At 41.9% G+C, this 25876-nt stretch overlaps 1 protein-coding gene across 1 annotated transcript; it reads left to right on the top strand.

Moving 5' to 3' along the window:
- The first annotated feature begins 13624 nt into the window (after positions 1-13624).
- LOC121449109 (zinc finger protein 551-like) lies at positions 13625-22685 on the top strand. Its single transcript, XM_041653331.1, has 4 exons — positions 13625-13936; positions 14528-14566; positions 16629-16752; positions 18201-22685. The coding sequence occupies exons 1-4, from the start codon at positions 13904-13906 to the stop codon at positions 19988-19990; spliced, it is 1986 nt and encodes a 661-aa protein (XP_041509265.1). The 5' UTR covers positions 13625-13903; the 3' UTR covers positions 19991-22685.
- The last annotated feature ends 3191 nt before the right edge of the window (positions 22686-25876 follow it).

Genomic DNA, 25876 nt, shown 5'->3' with positions numbered 1-25876 from the left:
CACCCATAGGATTCAGCACATACATGGTACACAGACATACATGCTGGCAAAACATTCATACATGTAAAATAAAACCAATAAATACAAAATTGAAAACAGTATTTTTTATCAGAAATTTTATGTGCTTAAAAATTACTGCTACTATACTAATAACTTACCTGACAGTCATTGGGTTTTGGAAAATACTACAATCTAGATAAAGAATAGAAGATATAGAGTTGGAAAGGCTAAAAGTAAAATATGTAACAGAATTTCTTAATGGGCTGGGCATGTAGATAGCAGTAGGATGCTTATCCAGCATGCACAAGGATTCAAGATCAATTCCTGGCATTTCCAAAAGAAAACTATTTCATGTAATTGAAACAACAGATTATTTCCAGTGTTACAAACAATGGGGTAAAAGAGGAGAATGAGAAAGAAAAGAACACTAAAGCGTGTGTAAAAAAAAAATGTCATGATATCCTGAGGAATGAAGTGTAGACACTAGAACAGCACATGAAAACAGGACACTATCTCAGTCCTGGACTTGCTAAGATTCCGGATCCCTGTGTCATTTAATAACTGCAGACATTCCTGGAAAAGCAAACACCTTCCTCCTTTTCTATGTTAAAATATTCCCTGTGGAGACACAAGAAAGAACACATCTTACTTCTAGAATAAGGATAGGAAAATGCTCCTTCTCATCTCTGCTGGTTGGGAACAGACTCTGTGTCCACTGCATGGACACTGGATTGGGTGGCAGCCTTGCAAACCCACTGGACAGGAGACAGGTATAGGAGATGGAGAGCTATGAAGGCACAGTCGCTCTGGTGACTTGTTAGAATCACAGGCAATGTATCTAAGAGTAGTACTTTTTCCTGCCTGGGAATCCTGGAAATGTCTTAATCAATTTTCAGTGATATTTTTATCATATTTCTGAAAGGGTACATAAAATGAAGTTACTGAAATAATATGATTCATCCTGCTGCTAAAGGCCCATAAGAAAAAGAGTGTATTGTTTTGTAGATCTTACAGGAAACACTCAAAAGCATGTTCACAGATGCTACTGAAGATACCATGTTATCACAAATGTTTTCATTGTCCTAGCGAGCCTTGTACACATGGAGGCTAAAATAAGTCAGACATATGAACCCATAGTTTCCTGATCACTTCTGGACACCATTCCTAGAATGTGTCTCATTTTTTTTTTTGTCATTTTACACCACAGTTCTTAAGACATTTCCAGAGAAAAGAAATCTACCAGAAAAGAAGGGAATAACATACCTAGTATGTCCATTGCCTCAGTCCCACTCAGTGTGTACACAGGAGGGCATTTCATCCCTGAGATAAAGGCTTGGCACACAGTGAGGTCCATCTTCTGGGAGGTGATTATCATTTTATCCTTTAGTGCAGTGACAGTGTCTGCATGGAGATTAAAAATTATCTCTGAAAAACACCTGTACCGAGCTCAACTCTCCAAAAGGGATTAGAGTTATTAGTGATAGATCAAGGTTGGGCAGTGGGATTACAGAGGAAAACACCACCTGAAATGGCTGAAAAACACCAGATGAGAGTGGCAAGGACACTGAGGTTAAGAAGTGGGAAGAAGTGTGACTTGCCAACTTTGGGACTTGACCTTTTAACTTTTTACATCATGAAATTTAGACCGTGGATACCAAGAAGTGGGAAGCTGAGTAGAGGGTGGGAGTTAGCAGCTGGGCATGGCAGTTAGTCTTAGCTAAAAGGACAAGAAGTGTCTGACTGTCAGAAGTGAATTTGGAGGAACTGTCAGTCACTGACTAATGTGTGTTGCATGATCTTTGTGGTGTACGGGATGCATCAAGAAAACTCTAGTGTGGGGAGATGGCTGACCAGGTGAACACTTATATCAAAACTAAAGATGACTCCTAAGGTGACTTCTAATTCTTCTCATCCTCTCACCTTTGCTTCCTTATCTCTGAAGTATCTATCATAGTTTGGAGCAGCATTTTTCCTTTCAGTCTCATGCTTCCATTAAAGGTGTTTTTTTTTTTTAATTGTACTAGCTCATCCAGAAATTCCTTTTATTCCTACAGCCAAAAGATCTCAGTGAGCCTGACGAGTTATAGGAACTCCTGAGGCTCCTAAAGATAACCAAATAAAGCTATATCTGTGTACCCATGACAACATTGCAGGGGGCGAATCTTCAAAAATGGTTGGTTGTTACTTTTTATATTTTGACTGTTCCATCCTGGTAAACATGGCTTCTGTATCCCTTTGCTTCTGTTATTCCAGGAATAATCCTCACCAAAGAGGTGAAGGATCTCAATGATAACAACTGTACAACCTTTTAACTCTACAATAACAATAATCCCTGCAGAAGTGAAAGAGAAAGATGCTAGAGATGGATGGGCCATGGATTGAGAGTAAAATTGTGTCAGTCTTTGTAATCATGATACCCATGGCAGAAGAGCTTAGAACCTCTCTACTTAATATAGTTTTTAAGTTGAATTTGCCTCATTTTCTAGTTTCTACTCACATTCTTATTCTACAGTGATAACTGGCTAGATTGACTATTGCTGAAGGCTTTTACCAGATCAATGTTTATTTCTGCATCTTGGATAGAGATTTCATGTCATCTAACATTTATGAACATGTATTTTGAAGTGTTTATTGAGCATTTAATTCATTTGGAGATGTGGTTCAAAGGACAGATATGAGGATGAACCTGAATTTCTCCATTTCTAACACGCTACTTGTGACACTTAGGCTACTGGGATGAGAGAAAACTGTTTAGTGGTGAGAGAATGCAAGAAGCATTCTCAAGATATAACTGGGAGGTTACTTTTGCTCAAGTTGTGGATTGACCCTAGTGTCAAGCCACAAGCTACCACTGAGCTACATCTCCAGAGACTTTTGATATCCAAAGCTGGACTCTATGGAAAGTAAATAGAAGTAACAAGTTTTTAAAATCAGAATTAAAAAGAACAATATCGTATTTCTACTGTGTAACACTGCATACAGTCTCATCTGTTTGAACATATGTTCTTAATTGGTGGCTCTACGTTTGTTTTTTTTTTTTTTGTGGAATCTCTTATTCTTAAAAAATATCCCTGTGGGGTTCCCCCGCCTGCCCGGCGGGCTCACAGCAAACTCCAGCGGGTCCCAGCAGTGCCAGGCGCTGGCTCTAGGATCTGGCACCCGAGCAAGCGGCTACAGCTTCTCATCAGCGGGAGGGCACGCATGCAGCGGGTCAGACATATAAACACAGAAAATAGCCATTAATGTTTATTAAAAAGGAGGAGGGAGGGAGAGAGAGAGAGAGAGAGAGAGAGAAGAGAAGGAGGGAGAGAGAGAGGAGGAGGAGGAGAGAGGCAAAGCCCCGTGTGTACACCGGGAGAGGAAACAGGAAGAGAGAGATGGTAGGGCAGAGGTCAGAAGTTAAAAGGAGTGGGCGTGGCTAGGGCAGGGACCGAAAGAATAACATTCCCACATCTTGCTTTTAATAAAAAAGAAAATTAGACACTCCAGTTTGAAGGAATTGGGGCGGTGAATTCTCAAGACTGCTTCTGGCTGATTGTGGGCGTCATCTTTGGGGGGGAGCGTGAGAAGGCTGGGTGCTGGTCACATCCTGGCATAGCTGGTCTCTTTGTTTCTGACCGATGTCTGTGGCATGGAAATGTCTGGTATCTCTTACCCTGTTTAAGGTATTGGCAGAACAAAGAACAAAGTTAAATTAAGGGAAAAAAAATTTTAGGACCAGGGGATTGAGGGGGTATCTGACCTGTTTAAGATGGATTCTTTAATTCAGCTCACTGGAACTCACAAGAACTCCTTGGGTTTGTGAAAACAGAAATTTTAGACATATAATGACTGTAGCATAAGAGATAAATTTGGTTTGAAATTTGTTTGGTGAGGTCACCTTGCAAAACCTCTCAGCTGTCAAACTATCAGAGATCTTTGAGAAGGATAAGATTTCACTTGAGTTACTGATTAAAAAATGACAGAGAACTTACTTGGTTGGCACCCAGAGCTACTCTTTCAAACTGGAGTGTCTAATTTGCTTTTTTATGAAAAGCAAGATGTGGGAATGTTATTCTTTCGGTCCCTGCCCTAGCCACGCCCATTCCTTTTAACTTCTGACCTCCACCCCACCATCTCTCTCTTCCTGTTTCCTCTCCCAGGGTACACACGGGGCTTTGCCTCTCTCCTCCTCCTCTCTCTCTCTCTCTCTCCCTCCTTCTCTTCTCCTCTCTCTCTCTCTCTCTCTCTCTCCCTCCCCCTTTTTAATAAACATTAATGGCTATTTTCTGTGTTTATATGTCTGACCCACTGCATGCTTGCCCTCCCGCTGATGAGAAGCTGTAGCCGCTTGCTCGGGTGCCGGACCCTAGAGCCGGCGCCTGGCACTGCTGGGACCCGCTGGAGTTTGCTGTGAGCCCGCCGGGCAGGCGGGGGAACCCCACAGGGATATTTTTTAAGAATAAGAGAATTATTCTATTTTTTTGAGGATGAAAGTGTTTATTTGGCTTACACTTTCCTATTTATACATCATGACTATGAAAGGAAGTCAGGGCAGGAAACTGGAGGCAGGAACTGAAGGAGAAACCACGGAGGAATAATGCTTACTGTTACTGACTTGTTCTCTAAAACTTGCCCAGTCAGTTCCCTCTTAAAACCCAGGACCAACTGTCCAGGCATGCAGTTTCCCAAAGTGGACTGAACCAACTATATCATTCTTTAGTCAAAGAAATGTTCCCACAGACATGACTGCAGGACAATTGGATGGAGGTAGTTTCTCAACTGAGGCTTGCTCTTCGGAGATGGCTCCAACTTTTCTAAAATCACAACTAGTTTACAACTATCTAGTTTACATATTTTCATACTTTTGCTTGGGAAACAGACTATTATACTTCTGAAGTGTACACATACTTCTTCTCTCTGACTCATGATCATAACCTAAATGAAAATGAAATCATTAATCTGGCAAGACTTTTTTTAGCTTCTCAGATCACTGTTGTTATTTTTCAATACTCACATACAGTTATGCCAATAATCTATTCTAGAATTTCTTTCAAAAATGATCCTAAGCTCGCTGGTTTTTGGTTTACCAGCTTTCTTTCTCCCCATTTCCCCCTTTTACTGAAAATAGACTTTCTCACACAATATATCTTGATTACTGTTTACCCTCCCTCTACTCCTCCCAGTTCCATCCTAATTTCCTTCCTTCCCATCGAATCCAGTCTTTCTGTCTTTCATTAGAAAAGAACAAGCTTCTTAAGATGATGTAGTCATTTTTAATATCTAACAAAATAGACTTCAAAAACTAAACAATCAGAAGAGATAAGGAATGATACTATATAGTCACCAAAGGAAACATCTGTAGTAGGAGCGGAGGGCTGCATTCCTGCCACCCAGCTCCCGGCTGCCTGTTAAATCATATCAGGAAGCTTAGGGCAGAAAAGGCTGAATGGAATTAGTCATCACCTACACACATAACAGTGAGACATTCTGGAGCTGAAGCTCTTGGAGCCTCGCATTCCCATGATTCACCCATCAGTGCTTTGCCTCCTGGTGGACCAACCTCCATAAGCTCATTTGCTGCCTGCTGCTCCTCTGACACGGTCACTGGCAAAATACAATGCTGAAATTCTAAGCCTCTCCTATCACCTAAGTTATAAAAACACTTACCCCGTGACACGTGGTGTTATAAGTTTTGGGGGATCAGCCTGAGTTGAGGGCCTCCCACAAATTGCATTATTTACCATTATCTGCCATTAGGCAGTGTAATTTTCCTGTAGCAACAATGTGAGGAGAAAAGAATGCCTTCAGTATTTTGCTCCATCTAAATATGATGCAGCCTGTATGCTGGCCCATATGATTTTTATCAGTGTAATTTAGGGTGCTATTGAATTGCTGTCATACTTAATTTCCTCATTATTCTGACAGAAAATGACAAAACAACTTAGGAAGGGAGGGGTTGATTTTAGCTTGCAGTTTGAGTGTACAGTCCCTTTTGGCAGGGAGTCATGGAATCAGGAAGTTAAGGCAGCTGATTACATAGCATCTATAATCAGATAGCAAAGAGAGCTGCATGCCAGTTCTCAACTTGCTTTCCCCACTTTAATTAGTCCAGGAATCTAATCAGAGATTTGATGGCTATGCAGAATTAGGTTGGGTCTCCTAACACCATTAACCCAACTTAGAAACTCCCTTAAAGGCATGTCCAGATGTTGTTTCCTGGATGATTCTAGATCCTGTCAAGTGGACTATCACCATTAACCATCATGTTAACTAATACCGTCTGGTCAACACTGAGACTTATACTTGAACAAAGAAGAAAAGGACATATGAATATATTAATGAATAGGAATGAACAGAATCAAGAACAAAGAAAAATATATTTTCCTATTGCAGGAAAAATAGATAATAATTACCTTTTCCTACAGCAGGGAAAATTATTTTGGAGAGTATATTTGTTTTGGCAGATTAAGATTAAGATGAAGAGGTAAAAATGCGGAGTAGACAGAACAGAATGCTGGGAGAAAGCAGCAGATTCAGGCAGACACGATGAAGCTCCAGTCCAAGATGGATTTAGGCTAGAATCCTTCTTGGTAAGCCACCACCTCGTGGTGCTACGCAGATTATTAGAAATGGGTTAAGCAAGTTATAAGAATTAGCCAATAAGAGGCTGGAACTAATGGGCCAGGCAGTGTTTATAAGAATACACTTTGTGTATTGTTATTTCGGGTATAAATCTAACCATGCGAGAGCCAGGCAGGACGAAAAGCAGGCCTGCCCGCAGCTCCTTCCACACTACAGGTTACCAATGCTGTGGGATAGGGTCTGTACCCTGTAACTTGTATTTTAAATATATGCTGATTGGCCAGTAGCCAGGCAGGAAAGCAGATCTCTACACTTATCTAGGAGAGAGGAAGAAGGCCTGGCAGTGGGAAATTGTTTTCACTAAACAGTTCTGAACTGTGGGAATTTATTTCCAAATACGTAACAGAAAGTCAACTACGGTGAAAAATCTACAGCAAAGGACAGTCGATTTTTTCACAAAGCAAAAATGCCAAAAAGCCTTGCCTTTTGATTTAGCCTTTACCAGATCCCTTGGTTCTGAGAAGCTGCTCTTGAAAAGGTGGCTGAGCAATTACTGTATAATGTCATGTCATGCAGTAATTCCCGTTTTCTCATTTAAAAAATGACATGTGTGAATTTCTCTCGAGTAACGCATATAGTTGATCCTATTTTTTTTTTTGATGATGGCTGGAATAAAGAATAAAAATAAAAGAATTAATGATTCTATAATTACCAAGTAAATAAAAAGGAATTAATATCAACAAAATCTTTGACTGAGTTAACAAAATAATTGGCTATGCCTTCTGCAGAAGAAGGCTGGGGTCTGGAACGGCCAATAGCTATTAATAGCACTAATTTGAGAATGTAATGTGCCTATGTTTATACCTAGCTGGGAATTATTCCAGACACCTCTCAGGTACTTGATTCCAGGACATTCTTATCCATTAAAGAGTAGAGGTGTAACACAAATCCATTTATAATCAGCATGACACAATGTTTTTAAGTGTGCCTTAATATTCTGAATCTGATTGCCGATATAAAGGACAGTTTCTTCTAAAACGTTTATCCTATCTATTAGCCCTTAATCAATTCCTTCCTGAGTTACTAGGGCCATAGAAACATTCTTAGATAAGGTGTTAACATGGTTAGCAGTATATATTTGTTGAATCAGAGCTGTGGTGGAGACCCTACAGAGCCCACAATGGCTATAAGAGCAGTAATACCTAGGATAAGCTCAGCAATAAATCTTTTAGGGTCTGAAAGAGTATTGGCACCATGCTCTGAGGCAAATATGATAGAGTCTTCATACCAGGGCGAAGAAAGATTAACAGGTAGCAGTATGTGGGATGGCCTACAGAGAAGGAGGAATGCTTTAGGGTTAGTAGGTGAGTTAATACAGTTAGTTAGATAAAAATCCTTGCCGGAGATGTCATAAACTGATCTATTAGCAACCATGTTTAAAGTTCCTGTCTGTCCTGTATATAAGATGGCAAAAGGAGACATAATACAGGCCTGACTATCAAAGGAATTGTAGTTCGCCTGTGTAGGTAGTTGAAGGCTAACACGGTATATGCACATACAACCATATATATTAAAAATGTAAAATGGGGCTTGGAGTTTAAGAACACTTCAGAGTTTTCCAGAGGACCCCAGTTTAGTTCCCAACACATACCTTGTTAAGTTCTCATGTTCCTGCAATTATGGCTATAAGAATTTGTATGTTTGTATGTCTCTTCTGAACTCCGTGGGCACTGCACTCAGGTGTACAAATGTGTGCATGTCTGAATACACACACACAAAGAATAAAAAAATAAAATCAACATGCATTTTCTTAAACATATATAATGCCATAACGTGTGTCAAGAATAAATCATAAACCTAAAATTAACCTAAAAAAATAAAGTACCAACCAGGCACCAATCCCAGCATGCGGAAGATCTCTGTCAGTTTGAGGCTAGCCTGGGCAGTCAGACCTTCATTGTAGAGCCCTATCTCAAAAAATACATAAAATATAGAAGCAACCCTAATCTTATAGGAGAATTCAGCATTAATCTATCAATGAGGTATTATTTACACTGAGTTTAAACAGAATTAGTTTAGTATAATTCCATAGGATTCAATAATTAAATAAAAGCAAAATATTAGGGGATGTATGGCTGTGTGGATGTTACAGAAAATGCTCAGAGGTAAATTCTCAGATCTAGGACAACAAGCTACTACAGGTTTTTAAATCTGCTGGCCAACTTCCTTGCAGGTTGAACAAAGTGCATCATTTCAACCCAATAGCTCCTGGCTAGTTCTGAGGAATTTTGTTACAGCCTATCTCAAAAAGATGGCATATTTATACTATATTCTTAAAGATTTCCAGAGAAACCGAACTATCAGAAAAGAAGGGGACAACTTACCGAGTATGTTCGCTAGGTCAGTAGCTACCTTGGTCACATTCAGAGCATGCCACAGGAGGGTGTTTTATCTCTGCTATAAAGGCTTGGCACACAGTGAGGTCAACCTGCTGGGAGGTGATTATCATTTCATTCTTCAGTGCAGTGACAGTGTCTGCGTGGAGATTAGAAACCTCAGAAAAACACTTGCTCTGTGTTCAAATCCCTGAAAGGGATTAGAATTATTAGGGGCAGATCAGGCTAAGGGAGGGAGCTACAGAGGAAAACACCCTCTGAGATGGCTGAAAAACACCAGGTAGAATTGGTGGGGTACAGGAAGGCACTGAGATTGGGATGTGGGAAATACATTTGGCTGTGCATCTTGCCAACTTGAGGGTTTTACTTCTTGTGTGATTATTATTACCTCATGAAAAATTTATATGATGGATTCCTGTTGTAATAGGAGCGGCGGGGCTGCGTCCCCTGCACTCGGCTGCCCACATGGCTAGCTTATGCCCCGAAATAATTACACGGAAACTGTATTCTTTTAAACACTGCCTGGCCTCTTATTGGCTAGCTCTTACATATTGATCTAACCCATTTCTAATATCCCTGTAACACCACAAGGTGTCTTACCAGGGAAGATCTTAACCTGCGTCTGTGTCCGGTAGGAGAATCATGGCGACTCTCGGATTCAGCTTCTTTCTCCCAGCATTCTGTTCTGTTTACTCCGCCTACCTAATTTTTTGTCCTATCAGAGGCCAAGCAGTTTCTTTATTACTTAACCAATGAAACAACAGATAGAAAGATGACCCTCCTCCATCAGATTCCTAGATGGGGAAAGATGAGAATGAGTGGGTAGGAGCGAGTTGCTGGGTATGACATTTGGTCTTAGCCAAAAGGATAAGAAGTGAAGCTTTGACTATCAGAAGTGAATTGGAGGAACTGTCATTCACAAATTCTTTTGTGTGTTGTATGTTCAACACCCAAGAAAAGTAGATTCATCAAGAAAAGACTATGGCCAGAGAGATGGCTTAGCTTGTGAAGACATCGCTGCCAAGGGCTATAACCTGAGTTTGATCCCTGGGACTCATACAGTGGAAGGAAAAGACTGACTCCCCAAGTTATTCTTTGACCAATGTGTGTGTGTGTGTGTGTGTGTGTGTGTGTGTGTGTGTGTGTGTCTGTAAGAAAGTGCCTCAGAAGCATGCCTGGTGCTTGCAAAGTCTAGTAGAGTGCATTAATTCCCATGAACTGGAGTTATAAGTGGTTATTGATGCTGGGAAGTAAACTTTGGTCCTCTGTAAGAGTAGCAAGTGCTCTTCAATAAGACAACAAAAGGAGATCAAGGGGATACAAATTGGAAAAGAAATCAGACTCTCACTATTTGCTGGTGATATGATAGTTTACATAAGTGATCCCAGAAATTCTACCAAGGAACTTCTACAACTCATAAATACTTTCAGTAATGTAGTAGGATACAAGATTAACTAAAAACAGAAATCAGTAGCCCTCCTTTATATGGATTATAAATGGTCTGAAAATAAATCAGAGAAACACCACTCTTCACAATAGCCACAAATAGAATAAAATGTTTCAGAGTAACTCTAATCAAACAAGTGGAAGACCTGTATGACAAAAACTTTAAATCTTTGAGGAAAGAAATAGAAGAAGACACCAGAAAGTAGAAATATCTCCCATGCTTTGGGGTAGGTAGAATTAACATAGTAAAGATGGCAATCTTACCAAAAGCAATCTACAGATTTAATGCAATCCCCAGCAAAATCCCAGAAAAATTCTTCACAGATCTTGAAAGAACGGTACTCAACTTCATATGTAAAAGTAAAAAAATCTAGGGTAGCCAGAACAATCTTGTACAATAAGGAAACTTCTGGAGGCATCACAATCCCTGATTTCAAACTCTACTACAGAGCCATAGTACTGAAAATAGCTTAGTATTGGCATAGAAACAGGCAGGAGGACCAATGGAACTGAATAGCCCCGGATATTAATCCACACACCCGTGAACACCTGATTTTTGACAAAAGGGAAAAATATAAAATAGAAAAAAGAAAGCATATTCAACAAATGGTGCTGGCATAACTGGATATCAACATGTAGAAAAATGAAAATAGATTCATATCTATCACCATGCATAAAACTCCAGTCCAAATGGATCAAAGACCTCAACATAAAGCCAGCCACACTGAACATTATAGAAGAGAAAGTGGGAAGTATACTTGAATGCATTGGCACAGAAAATCACATCCTAAATATAGCCTCAGTAGCACAGACACTGAGAGAAACAATTAATAAATGGGACCTCTTGAAACTGAGAATCTTCTATAAAGCAAGGGACATGGTCAACAAGACGAAATGCAGTCTACAGAGTGGGAAAAGATCTTCACCAACCTCACACCAGACGGAGGTCTAATCTCCAAAATATACAAAGAACTCAAGAAATTGGTCATCAAAAGAACAAATAATCCAATAAAAAAGGGGGAGTACAGACCTAAACAGAGAACTCTCAACAGAGGAATCTAAAATGGCTTAAAGACACTTAAGAAAATGCTCAACATCCTTAGCCATCAGAGAAATGCAAATCAAAACAACTCTGAGATTCCATCTTACACTGCTAAGAATGACCAAGATCAAAAACACTGATGACAACATATGCTGGAGAGGTTATAGGGTAAAGGGAACAGGCTGGTATAACGCCTTTGGATATCAGTATGGCAATTTCTCAGAAAATTAGGAAACAACCTTCCTCAAGACCCAGAAATACCACTTTTGTGTACATACCCACATGCTCAAACATACCACAAGGACATGTGCTCAACTATGTTCATAGTAGCATTGTTTGCCATAGCCAGAACCTGGAAACAGCCTAAATGCCCCTTGAGAATCCAAAGAATGGATAAGGAAAATGTGGTACATTTACACAATGGTGTACTACACAGCAGAAAAAAAAAATAACGACGTCTTGAAATTTGCAGGGAAATTGATGGAGCTAGAAAACATCATATTGAGTGAGGTAACTCAGATCCAGAAAGAAAATTATCATATGTACTCATTCATAAGTTGTTTTTAAACATAAAGCAAAGAAAACCAGCCTACAAATCACAATCTCAGAGAGCTCAGACAATGAGGACCCCAAGACAGACATACATGGATTTAATCTACATGGGAAGTAGAAAAAGACAAGATCTCCTGAGTTAATTGGGAGCATGGGGACCATGGGAGAGGGTTGAAGGGGAGGGACGAGGCAGGGAAGGGAGCAGGGAAAAATATAGAGTTCAATAAAAATCAATTAAAAAACCAATAACATTAACCAATAAATAACAGCTTAAAAGCCGTAAAAAAATAAATCTGCAAAAAGAGTATTTGCCAGCATATATGTATGTATGTGTACCATGTGTGTGCAGGTGCCTGAAGGGACCAGAGAAGCTGTAGGCTCCCCTGGAACTGCAGTGACAGATGGGTGTGAACTGTCATTTGGGTGCTGGAAATTGAATCCAGTCCTCTGCCAGAACAGCAAGTGCCCTTAACTGTTGAATTAACTCTCCAGGTCCCAAAGACAAATATTTTAACAATTATCACGTTGTGTTTTTTTAAAAACTAACAATCAAATTGCACAAGTGTAGCCTCATGGCCATCAATCTAAACTAACTTATAAGACTAACAAATGCCTTTCATAAGCTGCCAAAAAGGGAAACTCACCCAATGTTAGGGCTGGGGCAGGGTTTTGTTTGTGTCTTTCCAGGAGAATAAATATATCCACCTAAAGGAGCATGTAAATTCTTAAGGCAACTGTTTCTTTGGATGTTGAGCAAGAAATATTAAGTGAAAAAGATCAATATGAACTTATGCACTGAATACAATCACTAGAAAATGGGCAGGAGAGCCTCTTTCTGAGAAAACAAGACGCAAAGATGTTTCCTCAATTTCTGCTCTAGAGTAGGCTAAACATCCCTCTTTATATTCCACATTATCTACCCAATTGACATTGTTCGTTTTTCTTTTTGTCTTGTCGTTACTGAACACACAGAGAGTTACAAATTTTGTCACTAATGCTTTTGACTGAAAACAGCTGGACAGCAATAAGAAAATGTTCATTATAGTCTAGCCAATAGTGTGTGTGTGTACACACATACATACGTGCACGCACATTTGTGGTGTGTTTGTGTGTGTGTGTGTGTCTGTGTGTGATATCAATAAACTTACAGAATTTCCTTCCAGAGTACTAGTGAAGGGTTCTTATAGGTGTATGGGTGTGCCATAAATATCTGAATCACCATAAAGTCCTATTCTATCACGGATGCGTTGACCTTATAAGAGCTGATCTTGGTGTCTCTGAGTATGGAATATGTCCATTTGAATCTGTTTCCTTTTTAGCCTCTTGATGTCAATGAGCTTCGTGGTTTCTGAAATAAGTTACCAAACATAGAGATGATGAACCATACAACAAATCCCAGAAATCCAGGAACAGCTTCATTTAAGCATCTCACCCCTGGAAGCTGTAATCCCAGCAGCACGCCCCCTTTCTTTTAAACTAAGTCTACAGGGGTCAAGATGGGGGATGGGATACCTGCCTGGGAAGCTGTGGAAACTACATTTCCCGGAATGCAATAAGCACACGAGATGTTGGGGAGTGAGCTGAGCCAATGAAAACTTGGCATTATTTTTACTTTTGGGTGTGTGTGTATCTGTGTGTCTGTGTCTGAGTGTGTGTACGCGCGCGCGAGTGGTTTGTTCCTGGAGCTGGACTTCCGGCGTGGTTCTCCTCTTAGCCGTGGTTTTGGCGTTTCTGGGGTTTGTTTACCTAGTTGTAGGCTCCGGCCGAGGTGAGCCTTGCAGCGAGCTGCATTGCGGTACCGAGGCCTGGCTGAGGCCCAGCGACTCCGCCCACGTGACCCGCGCAGGGCCTGGGGAAGAGACCAGGACGACCCGGTTCTTGCTCCCGCTGCAGAGTCAGTCCAATGGCCGCGGCCGCATACAGGGACCCGGCACAGGTAAGTGCTGCGTCCTGCGGGTATCACCCTAGTGCTAGAGCCCGGAGAGAGGGCCCCGTCATGACCCTGCAGTACGTAGCTGGTGTCCCGGGCAGAAGATGCTTGTGGGTGGGAGCGGGGAGCCCCATTCATAACATCCGTGTGTTGGGGTTTGTGACTGTTGCAATGTGCAAAGACCTGGAAGGGCGGCTGGGCATAGGAGATAGAGAGTCATAGCGTATACTGAAAGAGTTGTGAGGCCCCGGTGCACCAGAGGGATTTGATTTTAATTCTTAGGACACTGGAACCAGTGAGAATTGTGAACAGTGACCATGTCCGGAAATAGACCATGTTCTGGAAATACTTTCCAGAAGTTACTCAGAAGAAAAACAAACAGGAAGAGACCTAATAGGCAGGAGAGAACAGAGTGCTTGTCACAGGTGTCACATCTCACAGCTGAGATTCAGCGCTGTGGCCCACAGCATAGACACTCCGCAGTCATCCTAGGCAGACATCCTAGGCCACCTAGCCCCAGGGTGGGCACCGAGTCACTGGAGTCTGAGGAACCTGCCTGTGGCTGCCAGAGTCTCAGAGTCTCCTTCTGTTTTTCAGATTCTCTTGACTTCAGAGCCAGTGATGGGGTCAGGCCCGGTAAGCAGAACCTGCCATTACCCTCCTCCTAACGTACACAGTTTTTAGATTAACCGTGTCCTTGGACTGTTCTCTCACTGTATAGCCCTGGGCCTTGCGGTCTTGAACATGTTAGGTGTTCAACACAGTTTTGTGTATAGGCTGAGGGTTGTATGAAATCGCTGGCAGCATGAATGGAGCTGGAGAAGGTTGCTTCTCCCAAGGAGAAAGGAGATCTGCACTTGCCTGCACTACTTCAATCCTCGCTTTAGGCTGAGGCACATACTGGAACGTGGGTCAGGGGTTCCTTTCAGGAGTAGAAATGATTCAAAGTTGAGCTGTGTCAACAGAAGCCCACCCCAGCATGGGTTAATGGCTTATGAAAGGAACCCTGGAGTGCACTGTACAACTTGCAGGTAGCATGGCAGGTTGTAGCATCTTTTCCAGGCATCACAGCTGGTCTGGTTCCTTCAGCAGTTTTTACTGTTTGTATGTACTTGGGGTGAAAGAGGCCTACCATGTCACTATGTAGCCCAAGCTGGCAGTATTCCTGCCCCAGCCTCCCAAGTGCTGGAATTATAGGCACAAGTCAACATACCTGGCTTCTATGAGTGATGGTTGGTAGGTAAGTTTGAACCAAGAAATAGAATAAGGTAGGATCCCATCATAACAGGGTTGGGGCTGCTTTGGAGTGGCATCTGTGAAAGGTTTGGAAGAGGGGGATGTTGGACCCTCTTTGAATTTCCCAAGGACTCCCTGGACCCCACATACTGAGGAACCAGTGGGTAGTCCAAGGAACTGCTCTCAGCGTAGCTGTGGTTGGATGTCAGCAAGAATAGAGTGAGATGTGGAACAGAATCCTATGCACTTGGGATGGAAATAGAAACTGGTAACCTCAAAGCCCTCACATTGAGGGCAAAGGAATGAAGTTGCAGATCTTTATTTGGTTGTATATAGGATGAAGGATGTGGAGGACTACAGGCCAATTCTATGGAAATAAAGCATTCAGCTCCACATATCAGGGCCAGAGTTAGGCCGTGCTTATTGTCCTTCTAGCTATTGGTGCTGTGCATGGTGGTCAGTGATCACTGAGACTGAGAAACACTGCGAGTAAGTGGTGCTCAGGTGTGGTATATACTCATGGCCAGATAGGGTTGGGTGAGGGATGTGCTTTACCTTGGAGTCTTCACAAGAAAATGGATCGTAACGTTTTTTTTTTTTTTTCCTATCATGCAGGGCTGTGTGGTCTTTTAAGGTTGTAGCTGTGGGAATATAGTCATACAAAAAATACATGATTTAGAGTGCTGGGTATGGGACTGGGGAGATGACTCAGTGGGTAAGGTGCTTGCTTTTAATGCACAGGGACCTGAATTCAGATTGCCAGCACCCATATAAAGCGTGTGTGGGATGGGGTTGAGGGTGGGAAACAGAAACAGGCAGATCTCTGAAGTTCACTGGCTAGCCTGTCTGATTGAACAGTGGGCTCCAGGTTCAATGAGAAGGCTTGTCTTAAAAAATAGAGAATAATTGAATGAGACACTCAGCACTCTTGCCTCCACAAATGAATGTATGCTTGTATGCATATGTGCATGTATACACACACACACACACACAAACACACACATATGCGTATACTCATAGAGTGCTATGTACAGATGTAGTACGAACTGATTGCCCCAGGAGCAGTAAGGAGCCATAGGATAAAGGGGGAGCCCGTTTCCTTGTGTCTGGAGGATTTTTAGGATCCTCAGGGATGTTGTCTGATAAGACAAAATTCAAGTTAGCCTATTTTTTCTATGACCATTTTTTTCCCTAACCAGTATCTGTGACAGCCACAGCATTGACAAGAGGGGGTAGTGGCCTTCATCCTAGGCCTAGAGGTTAGATTTCAGCTGTATTTATATCTCCCCCATTTCTGTGGAAGGGCACAATATCATTGAGCAGAGAGTGGACATTGGGCTGAGTGTCTCCTCTGATATGAGATGGAAAATACAGTAAGCAAACGATGTGTGTTGGGTCAACAGGTGTGCTTGGAGTTTGGAAGGGAAGCTGATCATATGATGAATTGTTTGTGTTGCAATAGGGTCTGACCTTTGAGGATGTGGCCATTCACTTCTCCCAGGAAGAATGGGTGCTTCTTGATAAGGCCCAGAGGTTCCTATACTGCAGTGTGATGCTGGAGAACCTTGCACTTGTGGCATCTCTGGGTAAGGTCCTTGCATCCCTCCCAGTGTCCTAAATGGTTTCTACCTTTACTTTTTACCAGAGAGTGACTGCAATCTCTGGAGTCATAACAAGTCTCAAAATGTCTCCCTGTTAGGGTGACTGTCCACATCTGTAGTGCCCCATGCCTTGGTTCCTGCCTAATTCCTATAGTTGTCATCTCTCTCTCTCTCTCTCTCTCTCTCTCACTCTTTTCTCTTTTTTTCTCTCTCTCTTTCTTCCTCTCTCTGGGTCTTTGTCTCTTTTCTTTTGAAACGATCTCTATATAACCCTGGATAGACTGGAACGCACTATGTAGACCAGGCTGTCCCTAAACTCCTCATAGAGATCCACCTGCCCCTGCCTCTCAAGTAATGGAATTAAAGGCATACACCAGGCTTAGTTGTCATTTCTTTATAGCTGCCTAGTGAAGCATTGTAATGTTTATTTTTAAATGAACCGTGGGCTATTCTTGACGAACCCTTAGGAGTTTGGTTCTGTTTTCCTCCCATATACTATTTTATGTTAAGTTGCTGTGAGTTACTACTGGTCACAAACTTGCTTTTTTTTTCTTCTTTTTTAATATTTGTAATTGTCATGTCCTGTGTGGTTAAGGCTGCAGGGTGGAAAGAGTCTTGGTTGCCTCATATGGTTGACATGACAAGATTGTCTTAGAGGAGACCTGACCTGGTACCCAGGAAAGGCATGTTTCCATCATTCCAGGAAGCAGGAGAGTGTCCCACAGTGTTTTAGTAAAGGACTCACCCATCATGCCTTACTTCTACTTTTACTTCTCCTTGTTTAGTACTTTACCAACTTGTAATTTTACCTGTGGCTTCTGGCTCTTGGGTTCCTTTATGCTGTTACAGTCTTAGTTTTGACAAATGGTACTATGAGGCTCTTAACACAGCCCTAATTAGCCATTGACCACTGGCTGTTTGCTTTAACACAGTCTTAATCAGCCCTTGATCGCTAGCTATTTGCTTTTATTTGAGGACTTTTGCTCATTGTAGCCATATCCCCAGTAGGAAAGATCCTGCTGAAGGCTGTTAGCTGAGGAACTTCTTGGAGCCCGTGCTTCTCCCTTCCTGCATCCCGTCCTGTGTCCTCTGTCTAGTGTGAAGTATCCTGTCAGTATTTGAAATCGCTCCCTAAGTTTGTCTACGGCTCTTTTGTTCTTAGAATAGTCCAGGTTTCATTGTTTCTTTTCCCTTTATTTCTTTATTTTTATATTTTGGTGATAAGCTCTTGGTTGTGTAGCACAGGCTAGCCTCAAACTTACAAGCCCTCACCATCTTGCCTTAGATTCCCCAGTGCTTAGTGTGTAGGTGTAACCTGAGTTTAGCTGTACCATTGTTTTCTGTGTCCGACTCACCTTCATGACGGGCTTGTCCTCTCCACTGCTGTCAGTGCCGTTTCATTAGCATTTCAACATTTGTTTCTTTGATTCCAGGGTCCTGTTCCGGAATGGGGAGTGAAGAGGTAAGCTTTGAGCACGATGAGCCTATAGAAGGGGTGATGTCTAAACCAAGTCCCTCCACTCAGGAGACTCATCACTTTGAGACTCCTGTTCCAGCTTTGGAAGGCATTTCGCACCAGAATGAATTCCTAAGCGCACCCTCTGTGCAGACATTGTACTTGGGCAGAACAGGCATGCAAAGCTCCGGTTTGAATGAAGACATTAACCAACACCGGAAGAGTGACAGTGGAGAAAAGCACTTCAAAGGGGATGCTAACAAGGCTTCATTTATGCCAAGTTGCAGACCCCATGTGCTGACGAAGCCATCCATCTTTGAGGAGGATGGGGAGAAGATTCTTGCCTCCACAGACTGTCTTCAGCAGCAGGCCGCCTGTAGCAGTGAGCAGCCTCACAGTAGCGGCAGGGGTGGGGAAGCACTTCTGAGTGGAGAAAAACTGAAGTACAGTGAATGCCAACAGGGTTCAGGGCACAAACATACTCTTGTTCATTGTCACAGTGTGTCGCCTGAAAAGGGGCCTCGTGAGGGTAGCAAGTATGAGAAAGCCTGCAAGTACAAACTAGCTCAGCACCAGGACAGTCACACGGGACAAAGGACATATGAGCATAGTCAGCATGAAAAATCTTTTAGCAAAAAGTGTCACCTCATTGCGCATGATAAAATGTGTCCTCAAGAAAGACCATATAAATGCACTGAATGTGGAAAAGCCTTCATCTATAAATCCGAACTCGTTTATCATCAGAGACACCACATTAATAGAGTACATTATGAGTGTGTGGAATGTAGGAAATCCTTCACCTATAAATCTAACCTCACCGAACACCAGAGAATCCACACCGGAGAGAGGCCTTATCAGTGTGATCAGTGCGGGAAATCCTTCAGACAAAACTCTAGCCTCTTTAGACACCACCGAATTCATACTGGAGAAAGACCGTATGCGTGCTACGAGTGTGGGAAATCCTTTAGACAAATTTTCAATCTCATTAGACATAGGAGAGTCCACACGGGAGAAATGCCTCATCAGTGCAGCAACTGTGGGAAAGCCTTTAGCTCCAAAGCCGAACTCATTCAGCATGAGCGAATTCACAGCGGGGAAAGGCCTTATGAGTGTAGCGAGTGTGGCAAGCTCTTTAGGCAGTTCTCCAACCTCATTCGCCACCGGAGAGTTCATACTGGGGACAGGCCTTACAAGTGCGGTGACTGTGAGAAATCCTTCAGTCGCAAGTTCATCCTCATCCAGCACCAAAGAGTTCACACTGGAGAAAGGCCTTATAAGTGTGGGGAATGTGGCACATCCTTCACCCGGAAGTCTGACCTCATCCAACACCAGAGAATTCATACTGGCACAAGACCTTATGAGTGTGAAGAGTGTGGGAAGTCGTTTAGGCAGTGCTCTAGCCTCATTCAGCACCGGAGAGTTCACACTGGAGAGAAGCCTTATGAGTGTGTCGAGTGTGGGAAAGCCTTCAGTCAGAGTGCTAGCCTCATTCAGCACCAGCGACTGCACACGGGAGAGAAGCCTTATGAGTGTAGTGAATGTGGGAAGTCCTTTAGCCAAAGTGCTAGTCTAGTTCAACACCAGAGAAGCCACAGTGGAGAAAAGCCTTACGAGTGTAGCAAATGTGGTAAACTCTTCACCCACAAGTCAGACCTCATTCAGCACCAAAGGGTTCACACTGGAGAAAGGCCTTATGAATGCAGCGACTGTGAGAAATCCTTTAGCCGTAGGTCTAATCTTGTTCGACACCAGAGGGTTCACACCTGAGAAACTTCTTTATCGTGCAGGAAATGTGCTGCTTAGTGAGTTGGTGTAGTAACACTGGGGGAGACAAGCAGCCTTCTGAGTTTAAAGATAATTCATGTGGGCTTCAAAGGGGGAAAACTTTGAGGAGCTTCATTCCAGTTTCTACTCTGCCAGGGCCATATCCTGACTTATGCCATTGGCAGCATTTGCAGTAGAAACCCCGTCACATTGCAACCTGGAAGATTGTCACGGCGAGGATGGGTATCCTTCCTGTGTACTCAGAGATGCAAACTTCTGTACTCTGCTCTGGCCTTAGCCTTGGAAACCCCTGATTTCCTTTCAGGTCAGGAATCTTATTCGGAAGTATGGTCTGAGTTGTGTTTGCAGCTTTGCTAAGAAACTTGTTCAGGGGAAGTTTGTTTTCATACTGTGCTCGCTATGAATATTTCCAGGTTTGAATTGGCCAACTTGGGAAATGCTTGCTGCCCAGAATCTCTGACTTATCTTTTTGAATAGATAGTTTGTTTATGCATCTCTAATCTTGAAGGTTCTCTTCATTCTGTGGCATGACTTATCACCTGCCCCATGATGTCTGCACGAAGAGGTGGGCCAGTTCCATAGAGATCCTCCCTTTCTGTGTTTCCAAGAGTATGATACACCTGCCAGAAGCAGCTGTGGAGAGCAATGGTCTGATTTTTGTGGCTGCTCCTGCTCTCAGCAATGAGAGCAGGTAAAATGGTGGATTTTTTGTTGTTGGCTTACGGAAGGTGCTGTGATTTTAGTGAGGTAAGAAGTCCTGATAAAGAGGAGAATTCTGACAATACCAAGCACTTTTAAAGCACGTCAACAATTAAACTCTCTTTTCTGCTGGGATGTCACACAATTCCTGGCCTTGTTGAGGGTAATTTCTTTGCAGGCCTTGCATTGGAGCCATTTGCTATATATAGTGTGTTGACTAGTACGCAGGAGCAGTTTGTGATTGGGACAGGAACTGAGTTAACAGATACGGAAATAATCTCACATTTCCCCTATTGTACATGTATGTGTGTTGGTGCACATGTACATGGCACATGTGTGGAGGTCAGAAGGCAGCTTTGCAACATGATTCTGTCCTACCATATGGGCTCCAGGGATTGAGTTCAGGTCATCAGGCCTTGGGTAAGTGCTTTTACCTTCTGAGCCATGTCTCTGGTGCTGGAACAGGCTTCTACTAAAGATTCATCTGTAGATGTTCCAGTGACTTGTGTGAGTACAATCCTCTAGATCTTTATGACTATCTCCCGGGACTGTGGTTTTTGTCAGAGAAATTAGTGAGACATTTTTTGTGGATTCCTGTATTCTTTTCTTTAATTTGGGCTGAAGCTGTACAGGCAGGAGAACAAGAGGGGAAAGATGCTTTTGTGGCATGGGGTATAATTCTGACCTATTTGTGATTCAAGAGGCAGTAACTTTTAATATTTCCCAAGGTGGACTGCCAATGGAGCAAGGCTGTGCCTCTCGGGTTCCGAGATGGTGGAATCCATATTAGGTTGTGAAGAACTTTTGAGAACAGTGGGACATCTAAGTATATTTTTTCAGGTTACTTTTTATAGCTTCATGTATGTGTCATTTGTATAAGTGGCACTCAACAAAGTACATGGCATGGCACTGTGGCGTGTGCTTGCAGTTCCAGTTTCTAAGAAAACAGGAATGAGGATTGCATGGGCCCAGGAGTTTGTGGCTCAGTGAGCGCAACACAGCATGGCCCTAGCTCAAAAAACAAAACCCCGATTGGGAAAGTTTGGAAATCATTATAGTTATGAAAACAAATTCTTTGTTGTCTGTTTATGACATGCCCATTTATTATCTTACATTTCCTACCTCTCCTGACAACCAATGATTTTGTTTTTAATTTAAACTTTATTTTATGTGTGTGTGTGTGTGTGTGTTTTCCTGCATGTATGTCTGTGCACCATGTACATGCTTACTACCTGTGGAGGCCAGAGGGGAAGTAGGCTCTCTGGGGGCTGGCAGTACAGATGGTTGTGGGCCACCATGTGGATGCTGGAAACTGAACCCAGGTTCTCCAGAAGAACATCTAATGTTGTTAGCTTACACACACACACACACACACACACACACACACACACACACACAGTGCATTAGTTTACGTTGTTTGGAATTTTCAGTTATTGTCATCATAACATGTGTGCTTGTGTATGTGTAGATATGTTGTATAATTACTTCAAGATTCAACAATGATTCTTTTATGAAACATTGTGATTGTTGCTGAGTAATATTTTGTGTAGATCAGCTGTTGGCTTATCTGTTAATTTATGTAGAAAATTTTCTTTACAGATTTCACATACTACAAATAAGACTGCTGTGAGTATTTCAGGTTTTATATGGCTATGCATACAATCACTTTGTGTTAATAACTTCAGTTGTGACACCAGAGGAGTGAATGAATATTTTAAAAAGCATTTACGAAATCCCAGCTCTGATGTGTTAACTCCCTTCTCCATTCTTGCCAGCGGTATGTGAAAGTGGCTGCCCCTTTCCATCCTGGCATACACGCAACGGTAACCCTCTAAGACTGTCCTCTGCATCATGAGTGTATTTCACTAAGTATACTGTGACATTTCACTGTGTATTTCATGGCCTTTCCTTAAATATTCTGAAATAAAACAGTTGTTTCGTGTGCTTAATTGCTGCTTGTACATCTCTAATAAAATGACTGTTCACATATTTTTCTTATTTTTCCTTCAGTGAATTTGATTGTTCTTATCATTTTGAGATAGGGGCTCTCTATGTAGTTCCGGTTACTTTGGAACTTGCTTTGTAGACTGGGCTGGCCTAGAGCTCACAGAGATCCTCCACTTTGCCTTCCTGCTTCCTGACTGCTGCGATTAAAGGTTTATGTCACCATGCTATGCCCAAATCTATTTTAACAGATGTGACAGAGCATAACAACAAAGATACACAGGATTTTGCTTATGCTTCAGTGTTATATAGACAGTATCTTGTGCAGAACAACTGCTTTTAAGTAATGAAAGAAGACATTCCCCCCCCCCCCCCAAGGCTTTTGTCATGTGCATAATGGCATGTCTCTGAAGAACGTACATTTGTATGTTTAACATGCATTTTAAACATATCACCCAGCAGTTTTTTAAGTTTAAGCCTTCAGTAATATGTTAAGTCAAGTCCAGTTTTATAGTCTTTGCCGATTTCCTTGTTTAGATTCTGCTGAGGGTCAGTTTTCATCTGCAGAGACATCACCGCACAGGGAGTCTGGAAGAGTGTGTAGTAACTACTTTTTATATTCTGTTTCCAACGTAGTGATTGAATAGCTGCAGATGACCCCAAGAACACAGTATTCACCAAACATAGTGATTAGGAGTGGTAGATCTTAAATAGTTTTAAAATAATTGTGATAAAGTTACTAAATATGTGCATTTAAAATGCCCTTTAATGTCTTTATACATTTTTATATCCCCAAACCAAATGTCTTTCTTGCTCTTTTAATATAATTTCCCCAGTGGATACAATTATTGATTTAGGAACCTATTCTTTTAAAGAAATACTTTTTTTAAAAGAATCAGACATTTTCTTACTTGTGCAATGTACTGGAAACACATCCCCCAAACCCTCATTTCTTTCTCTTATGCTGCCCTCTCCTGGTCTTCCTCCTTTTCCCAGTTAGTCCTTCTCTTGATTTTGTGTGTGTGTGTGTGTGTGTATGTGTTTTATTTTTGTGTCTGTCTGTGTATGATGTTTATGTGTCTATGTGTGTGTGTGTATAAGTTGTGTATGTAGCCATGTATATCTCTGTGTGTTTAGGGGCCATAGCAGGAAGCTGAATGTCCTCCTCTGGCACTTTGTTCTTTTGTTTTTTAGACAGGGTCCCTCACTGCAAATTTGATTGTATTCACCCACCACACCCCTTCAACTCTTCCAGATCTGCTCTCCACTTTTCCATTCTCATGTTCTGTCTGTCTGTAACTTTCCTTACCGCCCCCCCCCCCCAAGTCCAATTAGTGCTCTCATATGCATGGGTGTGGGATTACCTACAGGAGCATGATAAACCTATCGTGGACCACGACCTTACAGAAAATGGCCTCTTCCTCCCTAGCACCTATCAACTGTCGGTAGTTCCCCATCTGAGTGACATTAAGTTCTCCCCTCCCTCTGGAAGGTTCACTGGCTTGATCTCTTGCATGCAGGTTTTACTCAGGCAACCATAGTTCATGAGTGGAGCAGTCCTGTCATGTCTAGAAGGCATTAAAAACTCATGAACTCATAGGACTGGCAAGATGGCTCAGCAGTGAAGAGCGCTTGATAATCTTGTAGAGTTATAGAGTTTGGTTCCCAGCATCTATGTCCTGCTCCTCAATTAATTCCAACTTTGATTTATTCAATTGAATCTTAGAGCCTAATTATCTGACTAGCTCTGATATTACAAAAAAAATGTGTTATTTTAAAACTTTCTTATCATTGGGTACATGATAGAACTTTTTTTCCCTAAACCTTACACTTAATTTTTGCAAACATCACATAAAAGACACTGGTTCCTTGCAGACTCGAGGGCACAGCACATCATAGGTGCACAGGCTCTACATTGATGTTTTTATGGAATCATTTTATGAATCATTTTTGTGACCTAGAGCCAGAACTGTACCTGAAGCTAGACCTGCGACCTGGGTGTGGGATTTGATTTCATTCTTGATCTTAATATTTTACCTGTAGGATGTTGGTGGAATTATTATAACCAGAAACATACTTCGTGAGCCTAGAGTAAGGGATATTCAAGAATGCTTGAATATTTCTGTGGAATTGTCAAGACTGGGTGCCTGTGGTGTGGTTCTTGAACTTGGACATGTTTGCACTGGTAACTCCCTTTTTGGAGACGTTTGGGGATAGACATGATGATCGTTTTGAAGAATTGTCGTTTCGGTAACTTGTCATCTTGTTTCTTCTTTTTTTTTTTTTTTACAGTCCAGGTCTTTTATTTCTTTTTGTACATCAGGCCATGAATTCATAGGGAATGGGCTCCAGCAGCTCAGGCTCCTTCCCGTTAGTCCTCACTAAGTGTGCTTCTCTGGGTGGAACAGGCTGGCGCTTCAGCTGAACCCAGGTGTGCCCTTCTCTTTGGCTTCCTTTTTCTTCTGGTCGTTCTCCTTCACCCGCTTCAGGAAGCTGTTTCTGCTCTTCGAGTGCTTGATGTGTTCAATCCGCACATTCATTCTCTTGGCAAGAATCTTGCCCTTAACTTGCTTGTTTACAATGATGCCTACAGCATGCTGGGTGACATTGTAGCCTCTTCCGGTTTTGCCATGATAACATTTATGGGGCATTCTTTTTTGAACAATGCCCATTCCCTTGATGTCTACAATATCGCCCTTCTTGTAGATTCGCATGTACGTGGCCAAAGGAACAACTGCATGTTTCCTAAAGGGCCTAGAGAACATATAGCGAGTGCCCCTCCTCTTTCCCTTTGTGTTTGTCATTTTTGCGAGTTATTGAAAGATGGCTACTGTGGCCGAAAGCTGTCATCTTGTTTCTGATGAGTGGAGATCATTGATTTTCTTCAGAACTTTGATTTGGGCTATTTCTGGCTTTTGTAATTTTTTTTTGTCAAAGGATAATTTTATAAATACTGTAATCCTTTTGTTCATGTTCCCTGGAAAACAATTGCATCCTTACATTTAATGAAATGATATGAGGGAAGTAAACTCACAAGTCCATATTGTCAAGTTGATACCCCCAAAATAAGACTTTAATTATAGTGCTCATTTAATAAAGTCCACATTTTGAATGGTCAAAATTGCAAATGTTACCCAACTTTAAAATGCATGCTTAACCACTAAGATATAAATTCATATATTACAACAACTGACGTTAAAAACCCAACAGAGAATTTAGAATTAA

Source organism: Microtus oregoni, unplaced genomic scaffold, assembly GCF_018167655.1.
Source record: "Microtus oregoni isolate MIOR12 unplaced genomic scaffold, Mior012 000006F_ref0000085, whole genome shotgun sequence".
NCBI classification, from domain to species: Eukaryota; Metazoa; Chordata; class Mammalia; order Rodentia; family Cricetidae; genus Microtus; species Microtus oregoni.
The sequence above is the reverse complement of the archived record's forward strand: the minus strand, read 5'-3'. Positions and strand labels throughout refer to the sequence as shown.

Coding starts and splice junctions, on each gene's coding strand:
- LOC121449109 (XM_041653331.1), top strand. CDS start 13,904: ATGGCCGCGGCCGCATACAGGGACCCGGCACAG. Junction 13,937..14,527: donor CATACAGGGACCCGGCACAG/GTAAGTGCTGCG, acceptor TCTGTTTTTCAG/ATTCTCTTGACTTCAGAGCC. Junction 14,567..16,628: donor CAGTGATGGGGTCAGGCCCG/GTAAGCAGAACC, acceptor GTGTTGCAATAG/GGTCTGACCTTTGAGGATGT.